The following is a 26,324-nucleotide window of genomic DNA, read 5'->3' on the forward strand; positions in this document are numbered from 1 at the left end:
GGTTGCCCCAGTAAAACTAAGAATGGAAGATGTTTGTTGCATATTTGCAGAAGCAACGTGCCCAGGTTAATTACGTCAGCAGGGTTTTAATTGTAATTTTGTTGTGAATGGATAAGAGGGATTTAAAGAGGTTAAAACTGAACAATAGACAGGCCTTTGCCTGACTTGATCTCTACATCCTATATACCCTTTTCAAAAACACTGACTCTTTTGGGGTTTTTAATTTTTATTGGGTTTTCGTTTTCGTTTTGCTTTTATGGATTTGATATTTTATATGCGAAGCGCCCTGAGACATTCGGGTATAGGGCGGTATAGAAATTAAACAAACAAACAAATATAATAAATAAGTAAATATTTAAAATAGATAGATGGATAGATAGATAGATAGATATAGATAGATAGAACGAACCTCAAAGAGGGTCAGATCCGATGAAGTGAAGTTGTTGATCTTTTTTAGGATTGAAGTTGTCAAGGTTTTTTCACCCCAGAAAATAAACTGTCACAGGGGCTGCGTTAAACCGACCGGAGGACCAGATTAATAATAATAATAAAAAATGTTATTTATATCCCGCCCTCCCCAGCCGAAGCCGGGCTCAGGGCGGCTAACAACAATAAAATAATACATTCTAAAATTATTTCATTATAAAATTAATTCAAATTAGGCCCCTGAAACGGACTTTGGACATGTCCTGGCTTAGAGGGAAGTCAATTTACTTTGTTTTGCTTCTGTATTGTTGTTGTTGCTGTTTTTTGGGAAATCAGTAAAATGTTAATTTTTTATTAAAAAAATATGCCAGGACTCTCCTTCCCTCAATGGCAGATCCTTGCTTACCAGGGATTTTCTCGGGCCGCAATTCCGGGGGGTTGAGATGGATGACCCTTGCAGAAATATTATTGGCACAAAAATGGAAGCAAGAAGAATTACCGAGGAAAGAAGATTTGCGGATGAAATGAATGGACTATGCAGAATTAGATAAATTAACAGGAAGGATTTGAAACCTGCGGGACCAGAGATTCTTAGGAGACCGGAGTAAATATAAGAACTATTTGAAAAGCAATTGTAATGAACAGATGACGCTAGTAGGACTGCAAGAAGTTCTGTAAGGAGGACTATTTGAAATATAGCAAGAAAGACTATGAGTAGAATGATTAGTTAATGATAATTAAGAGTCATAGAGAAATTAAGAACGGCAGAATAAGGGATAAAGAACAGAAAATCATCAGAGGTGGTTGACGGAAGTCTAAAATATTGTATAAGATAAGAAGTTATGTTAAACGATTGTAAATGGTTCAAAATTGGGAAAGGAGTACGGCAAGGCTGTATATCGTCTCCCTGCTTATTTAACTTATATGCAGAATACATCATGCGAAAGGCTGGGCTGGATGAATCCCAAGCCAGAATTAAGATTGCCGGAAGAAATATCAACAACCTCAGATATGCAGATGACACAACCTTGATGGCAGAAAGTGAGGAGGAATTAAAGAACCTTTAAATGAGGGTGAAAGAGGAGAGCGCAAAATATGGTCTGAAGCTCAACATCAAAAAAACGAAGATCATGGCCACTGGTCCCATCACCTCCTGGCAAATAGAAGGGGAAGAAATGGAGGCAGGGAGAGATTTTACTTTCTTGGGCTCCATGATCACTGCAGATGGTGACAGCAGCCACGAAATTAAAAGACGCCTGCTTCTTGGGAGAAAAGCAATGACAAACCTAGACAGCATCTTAAAAAGCAGAGACATCACCTTGCCAACAAAGGTCCGTTTGGTTAAAGCCATGGTTTTCCCAGTAGTGATGTATGGAAGTGAGAGCTGGACCATAAAGAAGGCTGATCGCCGAAGAATGGATGCTTTTGAATTCTGGTGCTGGAGGAGACTCTTGAGAGTCCCATGGACTGCAAGAAGATCAAATGTATCCATTCTTAAGGAAATCAGACCTGAGAGCTCACTGGAAGGACAGGTCCTGAAGCTGAGGCTCCAATACTTTGGCCACCTCATGAGAAGAGAAGACTGCCTGAAAAAGATCCTGATGTTGGGAAAGATGGAGGGCACAAGGAGAAGGGGACGACAGAGGACGAGATGGTGGGACAGTGTTCTCGAAGCTACCAGCATGAGTTTGACCAAACTGCGGGAGGCAGTGGAAGACAGGAGGGCCTGGCGTGCTCTGGTCCAGGGGGTCACGAAGAGCTTGGGGGGCAATAAAAAGGAGGCAGAGAACAGACCCCATAATTGAGCTTCTCCCCCCCTTGGCGGCGTCACACGCTGAGGGTCAGAAGGGGAGCTTTTGTCTGGCCCTGAAAGGACCTTTTGTTCGGGTGGCGCAGAAGAGGCAGCGCTCTGGCCGGCAGCTGCGGCGGCGGTTGACCCCGATTCCTCCAGAGATGGGGGGCTCCGCTCTGCGTTCAGATGCAGAAAAGCTCAGAAAAGCCCAAACCCCCTCCGGAAATTAAAAAACACTGCTAAGTGAATGCAGATAGACTGTCACTGGAGTTGGAGGAGAAAAACTTCGCACAAACTGATGCCGAAATGGCAAAGTTCACTGAGAGAGACAAAGACAGTAGAGATTTTTAAAAAGAATTTACGTTGCATTTACGGAACCAATGAAATTTAACTTTTATTGTGAAATTAATGTTGTATTGTCCTGTCTTTTCCTCTTTTGATTTTGTTACTTCGTATCTTTGTCATTTCTTTATTTTTTCTCTTTTTGGTTCCTTTATAAATTTTCTATTCTCTACGTAATTTTCTTTTTCTTCGTATGTGAAGAGATAGCATACAATTATAGATATGTACGTCTTTAATCGATAATGAACAATATAAAAAGAAAGAAAGAAAAGAAATGGTTTTGAGTAAACCCTCACAATTAACAAAATTAACTTAGAGAAGCTATAAAGATGAGGTTAAAATGACAAGAACATAATTTAACGTTTGATTTAAGAACGTAGTTTTAAAGTCTAGTTTTACAAGCAGGGAACATTTATATGTAAAAAAACCCCGGAAGGGGAAGTTGAAGGAGGTCACTGGAACAGGGGAAATTCATTGACTTATTATTTGTTATGATGTGATTGTAATAAACATGGAAAAGATAATAAAAATTAATTTTTTTAAAAAACCAACCCCTTATTCTGTTCTCACAGTGGCCAACGAGATGCCCTTTAAGGAGGATTCGAACGCAAAACCCGTGCCTGACAGGGGGGTTGGACTAGATGACCCTCGGAGTTCCCAACGATATTTCAAACAGCTCACTTGGTAGAGCCTCTTGGGGGTTGGCGGAGGACAAGAAGGATATGACCAGCTTCTGAACAGGCGGGGCGTGAGACTCGAACTCGGGGCTGCGACTTCGAGTTCCCCTTTTGGTCCGAAAAGATGGGGGTGGGCTGGATGATCTTTGGGGAGCTCCCTTCCCCGAATTCTCCGCCCCGGGGGAGAAGCACCTACCGCTGATCACCTGCCCGAAGAGCTCTTCCGGGGTGTCTCCGAAAAAGGGGACGCAGCCCACCAGGAACTCATAGAGGACGATGCCCATGGCCCACCAGTCGACCGGCTTCCCATAGCCCTGGTTCAGGATCACCTCTGGGGCAATGTACTCGGGGGTCCCGCACACCTGGAAGGGGGAAATTCGGGGGGCGTTAGGGTGCCCCTGACGGTCCCGGACCCACAGAAAGGGGGACCCCTATCCTGCCAACAAGCGAAGGGGGCGCATCTCCCCTTGCGGGGCAGACCCGACTCTGCGTCTCCCCCCAGAGACCCGCCCACCCAAATGTGGGTCCCGGCGCCCCCCAAGCCCTCCCCGGAGACCCTACTCCTCCTGGCAATCGACCCCCCAAAACGTGGGTCCCAGCGCCCCCCACTAGCCCTCACCTGCTTGTCGACGAATTCCCGGGTGTCCTTTTCGATGTGTCCCTCGTACAAGTTGGTGGCCATGTTCATCAACCCGATCTTGGAGAGCCCGAAATCTGTCAGCTTGATGTGTCCCATGGAGGTGATGAGGAGGCTATGGGGTGAGGTGGGGGGCAGAGGGGGGGAGACAGGTCTCAGTTAGGGGGGAGAGGGACCCCGGAAAAAGGGGACCCCAACAATGCTGGGAAATAAAATGCATATCGCGCCCCAAACCACTAGGGCTGGGTGATGCACCGTATTTTTCCGTGGAGTAGGCGCCCCTTATTTTTTGAGCCCCAAATTAAGAAATAAATAATTGTGTGTATAAGACAACCCCCAGTTTTAAACTTGGGGGGAAATATAGTCTTATACACAGGAAAATACAGTATCAATACGTTGTCCTTATTCCAGACATGATATATCAGTATATCATGATGTTTAGCTGGTGATACATCATGAAGTTGAAAACTATTTCTGTCCTTATTCCAGACATCGTGATATATCAGCATATTGCAATATTTAAAGGTAAAGGGACCCCTGACTGTTAGGTCCAGTCGTAGCCGACTCTGGGGTTGCGGCGCTCATCTCGCTTTACTGGCCGAGGGAGCCGGCGTACAGCTTCCGGGTCATGTGGCCAGCAGGACTCAGCCGCTTCTGGCGAACCAGAGCAGCGCACGGAAACGCCGTTTACCTTCCCGCCAGAGCGGTACCTATTTATCTACTTGCACTTTGACGTGCTTTTGAACTGCTAAGTTGGCAGGAGCTGGGACCGAGCAACGGGAGCTCACCCCGTCATTGCGGGGATTCGAACCACCGACCTCCTGATCGGCAAGTCCTAGGCTCTGTGGTTTAACCCACAGCCCCACCCGCGTCCCTGGAAATATTTAGCTAGTGATATATTGCGATGTCCGAAAAACAGCTCCGTCCTTATTCCAGGCGCCGCGATATTTCGACGTGTTGCGATATTTCAGCCTGGCAATATGTCAAAACCTTAGACCAGGCATGGCCAAACTCGGCCCTCCAGCTGTTTGGGGACTACATTTCCCATCATCCCTGGCCGCTGGCCCTGTTAGCTAGGGCTGATGGGAGTTGTAGTCCCCAAACAGCTGGAGGGCCGAGTTTGGCCCTGCCTGCCCTAGACAGACCCACACGCAGAGGGGCGCCGGAAGCCCTCCTTACTTGTCCGGCTTGAGGTCGCGGTGGACGATGCCGTAGTTGTGCAGGTACTCCAAGGCCAGGACCGTCTCGGCGAAATACATCCTGGCCATGTCCACTGGAAGGGGGCCCATGTTCTTCAAGAGGGTGGCGCAGTCCCCGCCTAAGGGAGACAGAGGGGCGGTGAGGGACCCCCGGTCCGGGAACGGGGGGCAGATCACAGCCGGAAACTGGATCCCCAATCCCGCCAGTCCCGTCCTGGGTGCTTGAACCCTCGCCGGCGGTGCCAGGATCCCCGGATCTCAAGAGTTGGAAGGGAACCCATGGGGTCATCCAACCCAACCCGCCGCAATGCAGGAATCTCAAACTTTTGGGGGGAGGCCCTGCCCCCTTGCTTCCTTTAAGCGCACCCCCCTGCGCTATAAAAAGTCAGAATAGTGGTTTGCACAACCCATAACAATAATAATAATAATAATAATAATAATAATAATAATAATAATAATAATTTATTATTATTTATACCCCGCCCATCTGGCTGGGCCTCCCCAGCCACTCTGGGCGGCTTCCCAAAAAAATTATTAAAATACTGTAATACATCAAACATTAAAAGCTCCCTAAACAGGGAACCCACAAAGGGAAGAAAATAAATTCCAAAGCACATCTGGCAGCGCTTTAATTGAAAACCCAGGTCAAACCTGTCCAATTAATTCAACCTAATTGATGAACTTAATGCAATGATACCCAGTTTTTAAGTCACTGACATACACTCATCCCGGTAATCTTACCCCCAAATATAGCCCGCTCTGACCGGCAGATCCTCTCTACGTCCCGGGCAAAAAAATACAATAATGAAATAATAATAATAATAATAATAATAATAATAATAATAATAATAATAATAATAAATTAAATCGCCTTGTTCCCTGTTTTATTTCAAAACCGTTCGTGGCTGGATTGGAACCCGGGACCATGGCACGTGCAAAGCAAGGGTCTTGCAACTGAGCTATGGTGGTTCCTTCTGGGAGAAGGAAAACTATGAGCCTAAACCAGGCGCCCCCAAACTCGGCCCTCCAGATGTTTTGGGACTACAACTCCCATCAGCCCTAGCTAACAGGACCAGCGGTCAGGGATGATGGGAACTGTAGTCCCAAAACATCTGGAGGGCCAAGTCTGGCCACCACTGCTCTAGCTCAGGCAGAGCTAAACTCGGCCCTCCAGATGTTTTTGGACTACAACTCCCATAATCCCTAGCTAACAGGACCGGCGGTCAGGGATGATGGGAACTGTAGGGATGATGGGAACTGCCAAGGAGCACTACAAGCTAATTAAGGCGTAGTATGCCTTTCCATCTTATAGTATTTTATTGTTATAGTGGTGTTTTAGCGACTGCTTTTTTTTTTTTCCCCTACGGCACAAGCTGTCACTTATGTGTTGTTTTTACCTGTATGGGCCTATGGCCGTAATAAATGAAATGAATGAATGAACTGTAGTCCCAAACATCTGGAGGGCCAAGTCTGGCCACCACAGCTCTAGATCAGGCATGGCCAAACTCGGCCCTCCAGATGTTTTGGGACTACAACTCCCATCATGCCTAGCTAACAGGACCGGCGGTCAGGGATGATGGGAACTGTAGTCCCAAACATCTGGAGGGCCAAGTTTGGGGATGCCTGGCCTAAACCTTGCAGAATAACCTAAGGCGCTTGGATTGCACCCGGTATGACTCTTCTTCCGGCGGCCAAGCAGGTGCCGGACATACTACGCCGCCTTTTCCGGGCTGGCGCCTGGCGCTACAACTCCCTCACCTTCGACGTACTCCATGACCATGCAGAGGTGGCGCCGGGTCTCGAAGGAGCAGAACATGCTGACCACAAAGGGGTTTTCGGCGAAGGTCAGGATGTCCCGCTCCACGAAGACCTGCTGGATCTGGTTGCGGAGGACCAGGTTTTGCTTGTTGATCTTCTTGATGGCGAAGCGCTGGCGGGTCTCCTTGTGGCGCACGAGGTAGACGGCCCTAGTGGACGGAGCAGAGAGAGAGAGAGATGGGAGGAGGAGGAAGAAGAACGGATGGCGAAATCGGCATTTAATGGGGTGGATTCACTGAATCGGTGCTTTTTTTCTTAAAAAAAGAAAAATATTTAGGGGTGCTCTCGTTTTGACGCCAGGAAACCACCATTTTATCAATCAAATCGGGGGAAATAAATACAGTAAGTGGACAAAAGGAGGAGGATTCACATCAGACGAGCAAAAAACAGGTTGTATAAATGTAATTTAAATTAAACGATGGCTTTCATCTTGGTATATTGTGTATGTTATTTATGAATTTCAATAAAGTATTTAAACTGGACAGGGGGATTGTTTAGGAAAGGCAAAACAGGGGTGGGAAGCGTTTGGCCTTCGGGAAAAACAATCCTGTGAGGTAGTCCAGGCGGGGAGAAAAAGGGACTAGATCCGAAGGCGAGTGGGGAATTGGAGCCGTTCCACGACACCCCTGCAAGGCAGCCCAGCCCGAGGCAGAGCGGGTGGCCAGATTCGAACCCGGACCACGGCTCTCGCTGTGGCTCCCCCACCCAGATGACCCAGAAAAATGTCTCCAGCAATATCCCATTATAGACACCCGATTGCGAAACGGAAAACATTAAGGGGAAATAAAAAAACCCCTCACCCGTAGGCTCCATTGCTGATCAGTTTGACGGTTTCGAAATCGCTCTCGCATGGGTTCCTGCGAGGAATGGAGGAAGGAGGGCGGCTCTGAGAGGAAGGAGAAGAGGAGGGCAAGGCATTAGGACTCATTTGACAGCATTTATACATTTAAAAATATGTGCGTTTGCATATATACAGTGGGGGCTGCGTGACGACAGCCTTACCTTTCCATGTATATAGTAGGGAGATATATATACCGTAGTTTTCGCTCTATTGGACGCACCAGACCATAGGAGGGGGAGAATAAGGGGGGAATTTTTTTCTTGTTCTCCCTCTCAAAAACAAGGTGCGTTCAAGGTGCGTTCAAGAGCAGGCCTTGCTGCTGCCCCCCGAGCTTGTGGGGCTGGTGGTGGTGGGAAGCGCTGCTTTCCCCCACTGCCAGCCTCAAAGATCCCTGAAGCCTTTGGAGCGCAGCTGCACTCCAAAGGCTTGAGGCTTCGGGGACATCCTTTGTAGCCTTCACCCCGCCGCCCTGCGGAGGCTTTGCGCAGCCATCCCGAAGCTGGAACAGCGAGACGGAGGGCTGCAGAGCGCCCCGTCTCGCTGTTTTGGCTTCGGGGACAGCAGGCTGCTATCCTCCGGGCTCCCAAGGCTTGCAGATAGCTGCCCAAAGCCTGGGGTGCGCAGCGCTGCGCTCCCCGGGCTTCGGGCTGCAGGCAGCTATCCGCAAGCCTGCGGAGCCCAGCAGGAGTCCCCACCGGGCTCTGCAGGCTTGCAGATAGCTTCCTGAAGCCTGGAACGCGAGAGGGGTTTGTGCGCACCGACCCCTCTCGCTCCCCAGGCTTCAGCGAAAGCCTGCATTCACTCCATAGGATGCACACACATTTCCCCTTCATTTTTGGAGGGGGGAAAATGCGTCTTATAGAGCGAAAAATACGGTATCTCCCCTATATAAAGGGAAAGGTAAGGCTGTCGTCACGCAGCCCCCACTGTAGTGACACATCACCATTCTGGGTCTGTAGAGTTTTCAGACAAATACACAGCCCTTTTTCTATTAAACAAATGTTCCTGTGTGTACGATAAAAATATATTTATTTTATTCATTCAGCCCTAAACCCACAAGTCTCGGTTCACAACATAACATTAATATCTCTCTTATTTGCTCTACCCAACCCTGGAAACGGGGCAAGGCTGCCCACCCACTCCAAACCCGTTTAAGAGAGGCTCTTCATCTCAAGGTCTTGGGTTCGAGTTCCGCCTTGGGCAAAAGATCGCAGGGGGTTGGAATGGATGACCCTCGGGTCCCTCCCGATATTGTAGAATCCTACGGTTCTACGATATCAGTAGGGGGAGAGGGCTGGTCTCACCTCGGAGAAGTCGCCCGGGTGCTCTGATCCCGACAGAGAGCCACAATCTACTTGATCGAGCTGAACAATTTCTGGAGGGGAAGAGAGAAAGAAACAGGAATGAACCCTCTGTCCCCTCCCTTAAATAAATTTCAGGGACTCTGCGAAGCGGACAGTTCCTCGGGTAAAGGACGGGATCCTCGATCGCAGGGTGGCGGGTTCGAGTTCCGCCTTGGGCCTTGGAAAGGGGTTGGACTGGATGACCCCAGGCGCCCCTTACGAAGGAGGAGAGAAATTAGAAGAAAAAGAGGAGCGAAAAACTGCTCCAGCTAAAGAGAAGACACCAAGGCAAACAAGAGGGAAGGGGGCATTGAAAGGAAGCAGCCGATCGGCAAGCGATTGGGAGGGAGATAAGGGACGCTAGCGATAAAGGAGGCTGCCTGGGAGCAGGGAGGTAAAAGCCCATGGATCCTCAGGAATTTTGCATTGGGTCACCCCAAATTCACCATCAGATCACATAGCATGTCCATGGCTACAGCCTGCACCAAAAAAACCACACACCCACTGTTTCGTGGGGCCGCAATGGGGCAAAAACGTGGTCACAAAGCACGGATCCACATGGATCCTCAGGATTTTTGCATTGGGCTACCCCAAACTCACATGTCTGTGGCCACAGGATGAACCACAAAAATCCTACATCCACTGTTTCGTTCAGAATAATTATTTTCCTTGTTTTCTTCCTCTAAAAACTAGGTGCGTCTTATGGAGCAAAAAATACGGTACATATTTTGCTGTGTGCCAATGGCTTGAGATACCTATTCGGTCCATAAATGACTATATAGCATATATTCTAGTGATGTATGGAAGTGAGAGCTGGACCATCAAGAAGGCTGATGGCCGAAGAATGGATGCTTTTGAATTCTGGTGCTGGAGGAGACTCTTGAGAGTCCCATGGACTGCAAGAAGATCCAACCTCTCCATTCTGAAGGAAATCAGCCCTGAGTGCTCACTGGAAGGACAGATCCTGAAGCTGAGGCTCCAAGACTTTGGCCACCTCATGGGAAGAGAAGACTCCCTGGAAAAGACCCTGATGTTGGGAAAGATGGAGGGCGCAAGGAGAAGGGGACGACAGAGGACGAGATGGTGGGACAGTGTTCTCAAAGCTACCAACATGAGTTTGACCAAACTGTGGGAGGCAGTGGAAGACAGGAGGGCCTGGCGTGCTCTGGTCCAGGGGGTCACGGAGAGGCGGACACAACTAAACGACTAAACAAAAGCATATATTCAACACAAAAAACCCCAGCGGCAATTGGTTGCTGGCAAAGGACAGCCGGACATATAAAGGGCCCCATTACCTTGAGGAGCTGAGGGCCGCATCAAAGTGAAATCCGGCCCTGGAGAGTTCCCACCTCACCCCCCGCCTTCCATTTGGAAATCGGGGTCCCCGTCCGCCCCAGTTGCTCACCCTCCAGGGGGTCTTTGGCAAGACCCAGCTGGCTGATGATGTATCTTGGAATATCGGTCTTGATCCCCTGCCCAACTTTGGCGTGTCCTTCAGCGGCTTCCAAGAGATGGTAGAACTCTTCTGGGTCAAATTCCTGTGAAAAAAGGAGGATAAGAAGGGAGAGAAAGAAGGAGAAGCAGGGTTTGCTTCCAGTTAAAGGTGCATTTTCCGCTGCAATTCCTTGCACACCTGAGAGTCAAGCATAGCTGTCAACGTTTCCCTTTTCTTGCGAGGAATCCTATTCAGAATAAGGGAATTTCCCTTAAAAAAAGGGAAATGTTGGCAGCTATGGAGTCGAGATCCTCCAAACTCGACGGGTTTGAGGATGCAAAGATTAATAATAATAATAATAATTTCTATACCACGCTTCATCCGAGGTTCACAGGGCGGTTTACAATATACATAAATACATCCTCAGTTGGGAGAGTCTGAGACTCGTCATCTCAGGGGTTGTGAGTTCGAGTCCTGCTTGGGCAGAATTGCAGGGGGCTGGGCTCCCACCCAACTCTGTGATTTCCTCATAATCATTCGCATCAATAATAATAATGAATTTTATTTGTATCCCGCTCTCTCCAGCCAAAGCCGGGCTCAGAGCGGCTAACATCATATAAATAAGACAATATGCATAATACGATATACAATATGCAAATAAAATAACATTCAACAGTCATTAAAACAACATAGAATAATATTAAATATCAGCATTTCAAAATTAAACAGAAATCCACTCAACAGTTACAAGAAGTAATTTCTAAACAACAGCAAACCACAGTGCACAACATAATACAATACAAAATCCGGCGCGTTTCCCCCTTTGACCGCCCCCATCTGTGCAAAATGCGCGCCACACGCGAGGGAGAAGCGAGGAGGAGGGAGGAGGAAAAAAAGCACGTGCCCTTCGATTAACGGCTGGCCGGCCGCGGGTTCGAGAGACTCTTCTCCTTACCAGGCACTCCAGGAGCCGAGCCGGACGGGAGATGATGATCAGGAATTTCCGGACCAGCTGTTCCACAAAGCGCAGTTCTTCGCTCTCGGAGCGCTCTTGGGCCTGGAGGAGGAGGACCAGAGGGAGAACAGCAGCCGCCATTTTTAAAATCACATTTACGGGGGGGGGGGGGGAACGGTTGCGTTTATTTTGGCCTCTCGCCGCTTTTAATTTTCCCGAGTCGTTTTCCCAATAAACCTTGTCAAACTCTCGCTTTGTCCTGCTCCCTGACCTTTCATTTATTTCGTTTCATTTATTTATGCTGTTTCTACCCAAACTTTCCCCTCCAAGGACTGGATCGTTATTAATAATAATAATAATAATAATAATAATAATAATAATAATAAATTTGCAGACCGCCCTCTGTCAGTAGATCTTGGGGCGGCTTGCAGCGTAGAAACCAAGATTTCGGGAGTCCCTTCCAATTCTTCTAGGTTTGTTTTAATAATAATAATAATAATTTTTTATTTATACCCAACCCTTCCCGGTTCAAAAACCAGGCTCACAACAAATTTAGAACACTTAATTATAAAATACAGTATAAAAACATGAATAACAATAAAATTCAAAATTCAAAAATCAAATTAGGGGAAATGAGCATTAGAATTTTGAATTAACTTTGTAATGAATGATCTTAGAATTTTGTACTATTTTATTGTTGTTAGCCGCCCTGAGCCTGGCTTCGGCTGGGGAGGGCGGGATATAAATAAAATTTTATTATTATTATTATTATTATTATTATTATTATTATTATTATTATTGAGGTTTGGGGAGGGGGTTCCCCTCTGCCAGCGATTCCTGCGTTGGGATGGATGACCGCTGAGGGTCCCACTCACGTCTCGGAGCATCTTCTCCAGCTTCTCCTGCAGCTCCGCGAAGTAGCGGGAGGTGACGAGGGCCCCCCGCGACTTGGAGAGGCAGTCGCGCGCCAACTCGATGATCTGGTGGTGGATGAAGCCCAGGACGCCGTCGGCCAGCGGCAAAGTGTTGCTGGGCGATAAGTTGGCAATCGTCTCCGCCAGGCGCTCCTCCATCTGCGCCGTGGCCTGGGGTGGGGCGGGGGGACAGGACAAGGTGGGTGGGACACCCTCCGAAACAGAGGGGGCCAGGAAGAGAGACCTACCCCACTTTCCCGGCCGAGATCCGAGTTCGAATCACAGGATTACGGGACGTCGCTTTTACTGACCTTTGGAAACCTCTCCTTGTAGACGTGGTTCATCATCACTATCTCGTTGTCGAACATCCCGCTCGTCCGGCCGGGGCTGCGGAGAACGGGGGGAGAAAGGGGGGTGAAAAATTGACAAAAAAATCCCCCAACCCCTCCAGAAATCTCGGCTGCAAACCCTCCAGCCTTCTCTTTCGTAAAATTCTTTTTTATTCCCTTTTCCAAATGAGTTTAATACAATTTATCGCAATTGGGTTTCCTCGCGTAGAATGGAACGTCATGATAAAAACCATCCTAATAAAATCATTAATAACTCAGAATGACTCAAAACTAATAAGAAAACACGGATTATTTGAAAAGTATTTGCGATGACCAGACGACGTTTGTAGGTTTGCAAGAAGCTCTGCAAGGAATAATGTTAGAAATATTGCAAAAATGAAGAAGGAGACGGGATAGCTTAAAAACATAAAGGCAATATTAAGTTAGGAAATGCGTAAGAAGTGAATAAGACGGAGGGTTATCAGAGGTGCTGATGGAAGTCCAATAAGAATGTATTTGTGATAAATTGTGTGGTATGTTTTATAATTTTGTATTTTAAAACCAATATATATATATATATATATATATATATATATATATATATATATATATATACACTAATAAGAAAACATGCAGATCGAATTGCTTCCCATCATTTTCGCCGCTGGTGCTTTCGCTACGGAACGGCTTTGTGAGAAGCGGCTGGTAAACGGGAGCAAAGGAAGGAAGAAGAAACGGCAGAAAAGGAAAAGGGACACGGCTGGAGGAGGAAAAGCAGTCGCCGCTCATTTTTAGCTACAGATCTGGGATAATTTCAGGAAGAGAACAGCAATGATGATGATCATGATAATAATAAAAGATGATAAAGTAACAAAGGGCGCAGACTCTTGCATGGCCTCTGAACTTGCGTCTCCTCCCCTATAGCCCTTCGCCGCTCACTCCATTCCTACACACACACACACACACACACACACACACAATTTATTAATTTTATAATAACCTCCCTCCAAAATCAAATAATCACATTCAAAAATTTAAAGCATAAATCTGACTTCCCTCCCCTCCCCTTCCTGGTTCCATTATTTTACACTTAATTCACGCATGTCTTTAATCTCTTATATTCTCAACCTCGGCCCTCCAGATGTTTTGGGACTACACTTCCCATCCTCCCTGACCGCTGGTCCTGCTAGCTAAGGATCATGGGAGTCGTAGGCTAAAAGGGCCGAAGGTCGAGGAAGCCTGTTCTTAACCTACAACGTTGCAAACCTTACACCGCTCACTCCATTCCAGCCGCCCCCCAAAAAACGGAGCCCGCGGTTCAGAAGCGTCTCCTACCTGAGGCTCCGGGATCGGGGCCGGAAGTAGGGCGAGCGTCGCCCGTCTTCGGCCGCCACACTCTCGGTGCTGCGGAAGTGTTTGGAGAGGAAATGGAGTTCGTCGGGCGTGGGCTGGTAAGGGAGTTGGTGGAGGCGCTCCTGCGAGGAGGAGGAGGAGGACTAGAGAGAGAGAGAGAGAAAGAGAAGGCCAAGCGTCAGGAGGAGGAGGCGGGCGATGAGATCAGGGGCACCCTTGGGTGCTCAGCCACCCAGCACCCACACGGAAAATCTGAATGGCCGTCCTCGGGACGGAGGAGCGAGCGGAAAGAATGAGAACGGGGAGGGCAGAGGAAAAAACAGAAGCCGGGATGCGATAGGAGTTACACAAAACAAATGAAATACAGTGAAAATCCCTGAAACGAGAAGTAATGGACTGGAAATATTATCTTATCGAAATAAGATCATCAGCAGTAACATCTATTTTTTTTATATAAAGTTTTTTATTTATACAACAAGAAAAAAGAAAAAAACCACAAATACCAAATTACACACAAGAATAACCATAGACACATAATTTTCTTAGCAAACAATAAAACATCTGTTGGTCTTAACACTAAAGACCCAACCTCCCGTCTATTCCATATTTCAAATTCATATTACTTATTGTCAATACACACTTTTATCATAATTTAACTTATCCTCAATAAAACTAATTTCTTATATCTACCTTGCAACTATTACTGAAGTTCCTCGAATGCTGCAACAGAATTTAAACTACTATATTTATTTTTCAGATATTCTTTGAAAAACTCCCATTTTGAAACAAATTCCTGTTTTGATTTATTCTTTATTTTTTCTGATAAACCATCTAATTCAGCATATTCTGTCAGCTTTTGGATCCAGTCTTGTATCAGCAGTAACATCTAGACCATGAGAGCCTTTCAGCCCTGTTCTTAAGTTCGTTTAAAATCTATTTTCTATTCCTTCCTTTGAATTTGTGCATTTTAGGTTTTTAAAACCTTTTTGTAAAGGTGATAGTACTAGAGTTTTCTCAACTCTTTATTCCTATTATTTCTTTAAGTTGGGCTGTGTCTAAAACTTGCCATTTAGGTTTTCAAACCTTTTTTGTAAACTTAGTATCAGAAACTGTACCTTTGAGTTACGATTTTTCTATTTCCTTCTGAGGAAACTGAATAGTTCAGTGAAACGAGGTTTGTAGCCGGCATCCCCTTAAGGCTTTGTACAATTCTAGGTTTTTCTCATTTTTTTCCCTTTTGATTTTTTTATTATTTAGTTATTTCTATAAGATAATATGTCTAGTCAATTACTTCTCGTTCCAGGGGTTTTCATGGTATTTCATTTGATTTGTGTCATTTCTCGATTCCGCGGCTGTCTTTCTTTCTACAGGATGCGATAGGAGAGACGTCTTTCCTCCTGCTCTATGGAGGAGGGTCAGGACTCGAACTCGCAGCTTTGAGTCGCAAGAGAGGAGACTGCGACTCAACATCCGGAAAAACTTTCTGGTGGACGGAGGTTTCCAAGCAGAGGTTGGGCAGCCGGCCGTCGTGGATGCGTTAGCTGAGATTCCTGCATTGCAGGGGGGTCAGAATGGAAGACCGCTGGGTGTCCCTGTCCAAGCCTACAATTCTATGCAGGACGTAGGGAGAGCCCTGCAGCGGGTGGATCGGGCCCTCGCAGGGGCCACCCGGTGTGGCCCCCCAAACAGGACCCTCTCTTTCTACCTGGCCAACGGATCCTCTGCCCAGGCCACGCCCCTACCATAGGCCACGCCCCCTCTGCCCAGGCCACACACCCCTCACTGGCCCCGATCCACACCCTCCTCGCACTCTGCTCATGCCCCATTCCTCACCTGGATGGAGGAGGGAGACAGCAGGCTGGCTGTGAAACGAGCCTGTCAATATTTGCATGCCCGTTTTTTGAGGTGTTTTGCCTCCGGCCCTCAAAAGCTTTGCTAAAGTGCTAAATGCGGCCCCCGAAGTGAAATAACATTCCTGGCAGTAGCGAGAAAAGACTCCCACTTTTTGGCATTTGTTTTATTTCCTATGCTGTCCTCAGGGGTGTTTTATTGACGTTTTATTGATTTAATACGCTGTAAACCGCTTTGAGGTTTTTTCTTAAAAATATAAAGCAGTATAGAAATTAGAAAAATAAATAAATAGGGGTGCCTTCCAGTTCCGCCGTTTTAGGTCTCATCCGCGTCTCCAACCCCACCCAAAAAGCAAATGGGCGCAGAGATCCTGGCAGCGCTGTGGGCTGACACCTGCGGAACTCCCCGCTGCAGGAGGAAAAGACCCACTTACTGAGACGGTGGAGCTGGGGGTGTTGGTGCCATAGCCGGAGGAGGGCAAGGATGCCAGGGACCACCTTCGGCCGTCAGCCCTGGAAAGGGAAGAAGGAGAGCAGTCGAGCGAGTCGTTTCCGTAAATATTTTTCATGCAATGAGAAGAGAAACCGATCCGAATAAAAGAAAAGAGGGGGGGAAACAAAACTGGAAAACGAAAAAAGCAGAAGAAGCAAACAGAGAAAAATAAAGGATTTTTCTGCCTTTCTGTTACATAAAAGAAACATTCGCTCAACAACAACAACAATAATAATTTTATTATTTGCACCCCACCCATCGGATTGGGTTTCCCCAGCCACTCCGACCTAACTGATCTACTTTGTTAGGAAATCCCGAAATAGATCAATTCATTTTCCCTTCTACGCAAAAAGCACAAGAGGGGTTCTCTCATTTTCAGTTTTTCTCTAACCCAGAGTATCAACTCCAATAACTCCAGCCGCTGTTCCTCCATGATTAAATGATAGGAACTCCTTCCACCTTTGAGGCGCGGGATCTATAAAGTTCATTTCCGGAGTGGCTGGCGACGAAACCAAAAGGCAAATAAAGTGGTTTTGGAAGCGCCAATCACCTGTCGGTCCGAGGAGCATGGCTGGGCCAGGAATTGGTGACGCGGCATCCGGAAAAAGAGAAATTTGGGGAGAGGAAGACAGAGAGGGGGGGGCAGCCGAGAGGCAAAAGGTGAGACTTCAAAACGGAAGCAAGGTACCTTTCTTCCAAGACCCTCCCTCCCCAAATTCGGGCTATGCCTGTGCATTTAGAAGCAGGGATTTGCCGAGTCGCGAGGGACCCCCAAAGGCCATCCATCCCAACCCGGCAAAAGAACCGATGAAGGCAACGCCCGGAAAGTTTGGAATCTCCCCAAGTTTAGAATCTCCCAATGTGTGAAAAGAGTGGCAGAAGCGGGAAAGGGGGAGAGAGAGAGAGCAAAGGTGCTGCTTGGGGGAAGGATGGTTCAGTGGTTAGAGCACCCAAAAGACCCCCCAGGCTCTGGATGGGACTGGGGAAAGGCTCCCCCCTCCCCGGCTGGGTTTCTCCCTCCCCAAACCCAGTTGTTCCACAGCCTGCCGCCCTGCAGACTCGCTTCGGCCCACGCCACCCCTGGCGGGCGGGACTCCTACCTGCGGGCAAAGGGGAAGCTGGCCGACGTGCCGGAGGAGAAGTTTCGGGGGCTGTCGAGGGGGCTGCTGCTGCTGGCTGCAGAGAGGGGGAAAAACAAACCATCCTTAGCTGCGCTTGCTCGGGGTTGGGATAGATGACCACAGGGGTGCCCTTCCAGCTCTAAAACTCATAAGGTGGTAGAGGCTCCTGGGTGTTTTAAACAGAGGCCTGCTCTCAGGAATCTATTTTTCTGCCATTTTTTAATTTATACTTTTCAGATTTATACATAAAATTGGGACGTCCTATTCCACACCCTTAAACATTTCTCTCCTGTTTACTTTGTAAGAGATGCATTGTGCTTCTTTTGCTTCGTTTGGTCTTGTTTAAAACTTTCGCTGCGTTTTGATTTTCAACCAAGAAAGATTAATTTTTAAAAAATGCTGTGAGAAACATAACGCAATTGAATTTGGCGCTCCTGCGACAGCGATAATGTTGCCAATGGATTGGATAAATCAATGGAATATTTGGGGGGGCTGGGAGGAGCCCTAGGGTGCCCCCGCTTTCTGCACCCAGCTTACCTGTCGTCACGGAGAGCGGGGAGAGGGGGCGGGAGAGGGTGGGCGACGGGGTCCCCACCACCAAACTTTTCCGGTTGCTCCGTCGGCAGCTGGAAGACAGACACGCGAGGGTTAATTGCAAGGGTTATTTCAGGGAGGAGACCCGCCCCCAGAGAGGCAGCGGTCAGCACCCTTCACAGATCTAATAATAATAATAATGATGATGATGATGATGATGATGATGATGATGATGGAACCTCCAGCTGCACAGGCAGTCTACTCGGATTCCTAGCTTTCGGCCGGAATTTGTAAATTTCAAACGCTGCCCGTAAGTCGCAGGGTGGTTCTCAGCAAACTTCCAATATAAAATCACAAGATACATTTTAATAATTATTCAAAAGGGCATTTTATTTGGAGCTGTCAAGGTATCCAAGCACATCTGTGTCCAAGCCACATGAAATAATTAAAGCAACTGGCAATTAATTAAATGTGTCAACCGCCCTATGCCCGTAAGTCCCGGGGTCTTTCATATCCGAGAACATCTCTGTCCGAGATAATGAAAATATAACGGGCAGTGCTAATGTCTGCAAACTCGTGGAAAAATACACTCCCCCGACAAAAGACCCTGCCTGCAAATATAAAAATCAAAATTAACACCTAATGTTGAAAAGCAATTCACGACGGCAGCTTTCAACAGTCCAACAGTGGAAGCCTGGAGCTATGATTTGAGATTAAAATCGAGATTTCCCTGCAGAGAATTACACTGCCTGTAAATAATTCTGTGGGGTTTTTTTATATACAGTGGTACCTTCGTTCTCAAATGCCTTAGTTCCCAAATGCCTTGGTTCTCAAACGCCAAAAACTGGGTTCCGGTTTCTGAACGTTTTTTGGAAGCTGAACATCCGACGCGGCTGTCGGCTATCGTTTCTGGGGCGCCTGCGCCAATCAGAAGCCGCGCCTTGGTTTCTGAACATTTCGGAAGTCAAACGGGCTACAGTGGTACCTTGGGTTACATACGCTTCAGGGTACAGACTCCGTTAACCCAGAAATAGTGCTTCAGGTTAAGAACTTTGCTTCAGGATCAGAACAGAAATCGTGCTCCGGCGGTGCGGCGGCAGCAGGAGGCTCCATTAGCTAAAGAGGTGCTTCAGGTTAAGAACAGTTTCAGGTTAAGTACGGACCTCCAGAACGAATTAAGTACGTAACCAAAGGTTCCGCTGTAAAAAGGTAAAGGGACCCCTGACCATTAGGTCCAGTCATGGCCGACTCTGGGGTTGTGGTGCTCATCTCGCTTTAATGGCCGAGGGAGCCGGCGTACAGCTTCTGGGTCATGTGGCCAGCAGGACTAAGCCGCTTCTGGCGAACCAGAGCAGCGCACGGAAACGCCGTTTACCTTCCCACCAGAGGGGTACCTATTTATCTACTTGCACTTTGTGCTTTCGAACTGTGAGGTTGGCAGGAGCTGGGACCGAGCAACGGGAGCTCACCCCGTCATTGCGGGGATTCGAACCGCCGACCTTCCGATCGGTAAGTCCTAGGCTCTGTGGTTTAACCCACAGCTAGACTAGAACAGAAGAAACAGACTTGAACCCCAACACCCTAACTTTCTGCAAGATGCCCGTCTCTGGCGTGATGCCCGGTTACATCACAGGGTGCTGAGGGCACCCCAGGGCAGGCAGAGCCAGCCGTTGTCCGGTTATGTAACCGCCGTCGGGGAGAAGGGAAGGGGGAAGTCGGGCGCACAGGAAACCGACGGGATGCAGGGGCTTCCTTCGGGTTCCGGCCCTTGCCAGAATTGGCACCCAAGCCCCATTTTGCACCCAAAGCTGTCGCTCCCCGGCCCCTTTTAATTTCAATAGCAAAGAATTGGAAAGGCCATAACATCCCCACCAAAAGGGAATGGCAGGCGAAAATGACAGGATATTTACAACTCGCAAGGATGACAGGGAGAAGATGAGCGACATTCAGTCAATAAAGAATGGGCAGTATTTAAGGAATGTATTAAAAACGACTGCGATAGTATCCATCTCCTGGCAGACCTAGAATGAATCTTGAAAAACAGAGAAAGTATACAATAAAATCTTCTTCGTAATAAACGGGAAAGGAAGACAACGACAAATTGTGTACAGATCAGCAAAATGTAAAACGACACAATGAGGAGAACCGGAAGTTGATGTTTGTGGTGTAACTATGTTGAATAATAATAATAATAATAATAACAATAATAATTTTTATTTATACCCTGCCCATCTGGCTGGGTTTCCAGTGTGTGTGGTGTGTATAGTATATGTTGTATGTACTGTCTAAGCTAAATGTTATAAGTTATATGTAAACTGAAGTTAATTGATGTACAATAAAGGTTATTTTAATTTATATAAACTCTAACCCGACGGTTGCCATTAATTTGATTCTGAATTGATTCTAGAATGGATTTTAATTACTTGACGGTGCAATTTTATGTATGCTGTGCTATTTTTACCTGTTGTTAGCCGCTCTGAGCCCAGCTTTGGCCAGGGAGGGCAGGATACAAATAAAAATTTATTATTATTATAAAGAGAAACATGCGCTCTAACCACTGAGCCACGCAGCCCCTTCCCGACATTTGGAGGAAGGCGAAAAGAGGGACGATCAAATCGGCTGCGTTGCACAGAGCACAGCAGCTGCCAGGGCCTTTTTTCGTCAGCCGCGCAAACAGGAAACGGAGGCTCTTCCTCTGCGGATCTTGGCCTCTCACACACACAAGCGGATCCCAGTTGCTTCTGGGGCAAAAGCAGTAGTGGCGCCCTGCCATTGCCAAATGCACAGGCCGCCCTGGCGCTTCTGTTCCCGAGGGTTGCCAATGTACGAAACCCACGTTGTGCGGTTTTGCTGCCTCCCACCCCAAGCCCTGCTCCTCAATCGCGTTTATCGGCCAAGGAAATTAAGGGTGTGGATTCGGTGCCTCCTCGTTCTTAATCCGCACAACGGCCCTGCGAGATAGGCCAGGATGAGAAGAGGCAGCGGCTGGTTTCCGAGGGCTGTGTGGGGATTCGAACTCGGCTCCTTTCCCAGTTCAAAAAAAAGCATCACTGCCTCCGACTTTGGAGAGCTAGCAGCCCTCAAAAGCAGCCCCCTCCTCGCTCCCAACCGCAGGATTTTCCGATTAATCGATCGCCAATTTATTCCCCTTTGGTTCCATTTACGGACCGCCTCAATTTCACAACAGAGGAATTAAAAAACAGGCACTTCGCTTGTTCAAAACGAGAATGGTGATTTCCAAAATAAACACTTCCCTATAGAACAAAAACCAACCTCACATTTCAAAGCCAACATTAAGCTGCACCTTTCAAGAAAAAGAATACCGGGAATTGTAGTTTATCCCTCGCGCCGCTACAATTCCCAGCACCCTGAAACTAAAGTTCCCAGGACTTTCTTTTTGTCGGAAGCCGGGTGCTTTAAAAGTATGCTGTGTATGGAGACTTAGCCAAAAAAAGAGGAGGGGAGGGGAGTTTGGCAGTTTAAATTTCTCACAGAGGGGAGTATAAAAGAAAGAATGAATTAAGGGGGTCAGCATAACCAGGGGGGGCCTTCCTGGGGGAAAGCGAGAGCTACAAAAGCAGAGGCCCGACTGCAAAGAGAACGGGCGCAGCCACCTCTTCCGCTCGTGGCGCAGAGACACTTCACTTGCGAAAGGATTCGCCGCTGATTCAAAACCAAAAAGGAAGTTCCCACTTGCTGCAAAACGGAGCCAGACAAGGCTTCCGAGGCTCAGGCCCCAAAACCTTTGTTGTTGCTGTTTCGTCGTTTGGTCGTGTCCGCCTCTTCGTGACCCCCTGGACCAGAGTACGCCAGGCCCTCCTGTCTTCCACTGCCTCCCGCAGTTGGGCGAAACTCATGCTGGTAGCTTCGAGAACACTGTCCCACCATCTCGTCCTCCGTCGTCCCCTTCTCCTTGTGCCCTCCATCTTTCCCAGCATCAGGGTCTTTTCCAGGGAGTCTTCTCTTCTCATGAGGTGGCCAAAGTCTTGGAGCCTCAGCTTCAGGATCTGTCCTTCCAGTGAGCACTCAGGGCTGACTTCCTTCAGAATGGAGAGGTTTGATCTTCTTGCACTCCATGGGGCTCTCAAGAGTCTCCTCCAGCACCAGAATTCAAAAGCATCCATTCTTCGGCTATCAGCCTTCTTGATGGTCCAGCTCTCACTTCCACACATCACTACTGGGAAAACCAGAGCTTGAACTTTATTGACCTTTGTCGGCAAGGTGATGTCTCTACTTTTTTAAACCTTTAGAGGTATCTTATTTTTAAAAAATTCGACCCGGATCCTAGAACCTTTGATCCAGGTGTAAGTCCCAACAGAATGCCGCTGGGCTTACTTTGGAGGGGAGATGGGAGATGTTTGGGGTAGAGGCTGAACTCAGAGGTGGAAGCAGCAGCCCCAAAGCCCCAGAAGGGACAGCAGCAAATTTTTAGGATGCAGCGAGTTTTCTATATGGCAGAGATGGGAAGAGAACAAGTCAAAGGGTTGGTGCTGACCTTGAAAGCCTTAAACGGCCCAGTAGACCTGAAGGAGCGTCTCCACTCCGGACACCGGGGTCCCTCTCCCGAGGGCCTTCTGGCGGTTCCCTCCCTGTGAGAAGTGAGGTTACAGGGAACCTGGCAGAGGGCCTTCTCCGTGGTGGCACCAGCCCTGTGGAACACCCTCCCTTCAGATGTCAAGGAGATAAAGAACTATCTGACTTTTAGAAGACATCTGAAGGCAGCACTCTTTAGGGAAGCTTTTTAATGACTGATGTTATACTGCGTTTTTAATATTCTGTTGGGAACCGCCCAGAGTGGCTGGGGAAACCCAGCCAGATGGGCGGAGTGTAAATAATAAACTTATTATTATTATTACTATTACCTTGATGAAGGTGGGAGTATCTTAAAAGCATTAGAAACTCAGATAAATGGCTCCTTAAACCAGGGTTCCGGCTGCCAGAATGGAACGCCTCCTTGCCATTTGTGGGCCGGATTTGTGGGTCGCTATTTTTCAATACGGTTCCTGAAATCCATTCCGACGGCGCGGATAAAATAGAAGGGATGGAATTCTATAGGACAGGGAGGTGCGAAAACGGTCCAGATCCAAGAACCCCCAAAATGGCAGAGATTTCAGGCCACCCGGGCATCTTCACTCAGTTGCAAGGGGCTGACAGCCAGGTGCAAAATGCGCCCGGCGAAATTCAAACACTGATCTACGTCCAAAAGGGATGGTAGCTCCATGGGGCAAGTGTGACCCCTTTATTTTACCTCTCCACAAAGCGAAGGTAAGGAGAGTCCCGCAGTAGCTGGATCAGGGCATCTAGTCCCGACTCCTGTCCTCACAGTGTCCACTAAGATGCCCCAAAACGGAAGCCGGAAACCCGGACCTTAGCGCATCATCGTTCAGAGGCAATTCCAGCAACAACACAGCCATTGGCCAGTAGCCTCAGATCCTCCCTGGATTTGTATAATCTCCTTTTTAGAGTCATCCAAGTTGATGCCCATTGCCCCGTAATTGAGCTGCGCACGATGCGAAGAGCCTCCTTTTCCCTCTTCTTTTCGAAATGATTTTTACTGGTTTTACAAAACAAACCGCACACATTTAACACAATTAGATTTCAAAACAGAAAAAGGATTCTTCCAAATCTTCAGATTTCCCTCCTCTCCTCTGTGGGTGCTTTAAATATCTAAATCAGCTGTGTATTATAGCTCATTCGAATAGTCCTCTCCAATATATCCGAAGTCTCTGCAATGTTGCAAGAGTTATTCAAAGCCTGGCTAAGGAGCTCAAGTGTTTACAACGTTCTGTCGGATACAATCTATATTTGCCTCCTTTTTCTGTCGCAAAAGGAAAGCCCTGCAGCAGCTGGATCTGGCCCAAAGGGCCTCATCTGGACCTGTCCTCACAGCACAGGAGGACAGCTCCTAGAGGCCGAAGTCCCTTCACCTCCCCTCCGATAAAATATTGGAGGGGGCCACACTCATACCCAAAGTTGATGGGCATTGCCATTTGAATGGCGATCGTGCGCCGCATCTTGCGATCAGTTATGTGGGGCGGGTCTTACCTGCCCCCCCAAAAATATTCCTGTTCGTGCCCCTGCCTCACAGTGACCGATCAAACACCCGATCAAACACCCAAAAGTCATTTGGGCCAAGGTGAAAACATCAGCAGGATTTTAACCACCCTTGTAAAGTAACAAAAGCTATGGACAATTCAGACTGACGGAAAAATCTGGATATGAACTGATATATGTAGTTTTAAACATTGTTATTAAGAGTTGGGGGGGGAGTCTTGAGATTCTGAGCATTTTATGGATTTTTAATTGATTTTGTTATATGTTTATACGTTTTTAAATCAAATAAAAACATATACTGCATACACACACACACACACACACACACACACACACAGTGTTACTTCAGATTAAGTACTTAATTCGTTCCGGAGGTCTGTTCTTAACCTGAAGCACCACTTTAGCTAATGGGGCCTCCTGCTGCTGCCGCGCCGCCGGAGCACAATTTCTGTTCTCATCCTGAAGCAAAGTTCTTAACCTGAAGCACTATTTCTGGGTTAGCGGAGTCTGTAAACTGAAGCGTATGTAACCTGAAGCGCATGTAACCTGAGGTAACACTGTATATGAGAATGCAGTCAACGCAGCCACTGAAAACCACTAAACTGATCCAATACCTTTTTTAAGCTGCCGGTCAGAACCTAGGAGGATCCCCCTGTGGCGGCAGGATCAGGCCCAAAGGGGCGCTTGCCTGGCCCCAAATCCTGTCCTCACCGTGGCCACCCAAAGGGAAACCAGCAAGCGGAATGTGAGAGCAAAAAAAAGCTTTGCGTCTCCAGCATCCTAGGGTAGACTGCCTCTGCTCAGAGAGGCTCAACTGAGGAATCCTAAGCAACCGAGAAGAGCTTGGCTGCTGGATCAGGACCCAAGGGGGGGTCCCATCCAGTCAGGCTTCCTGTCCTCAGAGTGGCCAACCAGTTCAACCAGCGAAAAGCAGCGACTGGACCTCATTCCTGCCTCCAGCAGCAGAGGGGCCATCCTTGAAAGTCGTCTCCTCCCCCCCCCCCACATTCCTGGAATTCTGCCCCCCCCCTCCACATCCTTGGAGCTTGAGTCAGGAACCAGCCTTGCTTCTCACCCGAGAAAAATCCCCCCCAACCAATGATCCAGGGTTCATTTTAGGACACAAATTGGGAGTTTGGGGAAAGAATTTCCCCCTTAAACCTCACATTGCCTTTTTTTGTGGGGTTGGGAAGGGGGAAGGAAGTTGGAGCACCAAAGGGGATCGGTGACCTCGGATGCTCCGGGTCCAAACCAGCCCCCCCCCAATCTGGCCGAGGGGATTATGTCCTAATCTGTACAAGCGCACACAGATTAACGGGGGGGGGGAGAGAGGAAGAAAGAGAAACAGCCAACCTGTTTCTCAGCGAGAGATAAAAACACAAAGAAAGGAGACGAAGAAGATAATATATTAATAAAAAGAGTCACAGCTCAGAAATTAGGGTACAAGATGATATTTCAGGGGGGGGGGCTTCCTGCACAAAAGCCCCCGCCACACACACACACACACAGGCGAGAGAGGAGAGGCGCCTCTGGGTATGTGATTGTTAAACCCTTTTGCAAGCTTGGCGCGCCGGGGAACGTCCCCAAAAAAGGACCCGTGCGGGTGGGGGGCTGTTTGTGCAATGCACACCACCCCCGGGGAGGATGAGAACAAACTCTCCGCAAGCAACACCTTCCCCCCCATCCCTCCGGCGAGGCGCTTCTTTCCCCTCCCTCCCTCCCTCTCCGAAAAGCAGCTCCGCTCGGTGCGTAATTGCGCCCGGAAGCGTTCCGTTGGCTCCTCGGCTGCGCGCCTCCGCCTTGGTTACCTCTTGGAGCGCTGGCTGAGGGCGCCCAGCGGAGCCCCCCAAGTGCCGGGGTCCGACATCGCCGGCCACCGACCGGGTCCTCCTCCTCCTCTCGATGGGCGCCGTCACCGCCTTCCCAGGGCCGCCGGCCTCCGAGCCCAGGGCGCTCCCCAGCGCCCCCTCCCGAGATTTGCGCAGCAAAGAGAGACACACACACCAACCCCCTCCCGCCCCCGAATTCCTTTCCCACGTGCGCGGGGGAATCGGTTGGAAACGGTTCAGATATGGGTCGCCGAAACGATCCCGGGGATGCGGCGACTCCGGGAAAACGCGCAACGTTTGGGGTTGTTGTTTTTTCCAGTTTAGAGAGGCGGCGAGGAAGAGGCTACATGAGAGAGGTTTGCAAAAGGATAGCACGACGGAA

At 48.2% G+C, this 26,324-nt stretch overlaps 1 protein-coding gene across 6 annotated transcripts in view; it reads right to left on the reverse strand.

Moving 5' to 3' along the window:
- MAST3 (microtubule associated serine/threonine kinase 3) overlaps positions 1-26,324 on the reverse strand; it is a 57,035-nt gene that overhangs the window by 15,240 nt on the left and 15,471 nt on the right. For 3 of the 6 annotated variants that reach the window (XM_053372402.1, XM_053372398.1, XM_053372401.1), the window contains 15 exons: positions 18,063-18,151; positions 17,505-17,580; positions 16,955-16,975; positions 16,346-16,424; positions 14,044-14,204; positions 12,691-12,766; positions 12,341-12,550; positions 11,466-11,567; positions 10,481-10,613; positions 9,037-9,107; positions 7,692-7,777; positions 6,832-7,040; positions 5,054-5,192; positions 3,857-3,989; positions 3,434-3,599 (listed from right to left, as the gene is read on the reverse strand). In XM_053372402.1, coding sequence (XP_053228377.1) covers positions 3,434-3,599; positions 3,857-3,989; positions 5,054-5,192; positions 6,832-7,040; positions 7,692-7,777; positions 9,037-9,107; positions 10,481-10,613; positions 11,466-11,567; positions 12,341-12,550; positions 12,691-12,766; positions 14,044-14,204; positions 16,346-16,424; positions 16,955-16,975; positions 17,505-17,580; positions 18,063-18,151 — 1,751 coding nt within the window. Of the gene's footprint in view, positions 1-3,433; positions 3,600-3,856; positions 3,990-5,053; positions 5,193-6,831; positions 7,041-7,691; positions 7,778-9,036; positions 9,108-10,480; positions 10,614-11,465; positions 11,568-12,340; positions 12,551-12,690; positions 12,767-14,043; positions 14,205-16,345; positions 16,425-16,954; positions 16,976-17,504; positions 17,581-18,062; positions 18,152-25,921; positions 26,017-26,324 lie in introns of those variants that run through there. The other 3 variants (XM_053372403.1, XM_053372404.1, XM_053372399.1) reach the window with 3 other exon arrangements.

Source organism: Podarcis raffonei, chromosome 18, assembly GCF_027172205.1.
Source record: "Podarcis raffonei isolate rPodRaf1 chromosome 18, rPodRaf1.pri, whole genome shotgun sequence".
NCBI classification, from domain to species: Eukaryota; Metazoa; Chordata; class Lepidosauria; order Squamata; family Lacertidae; genus Podarcis; species Podarcis raffonei.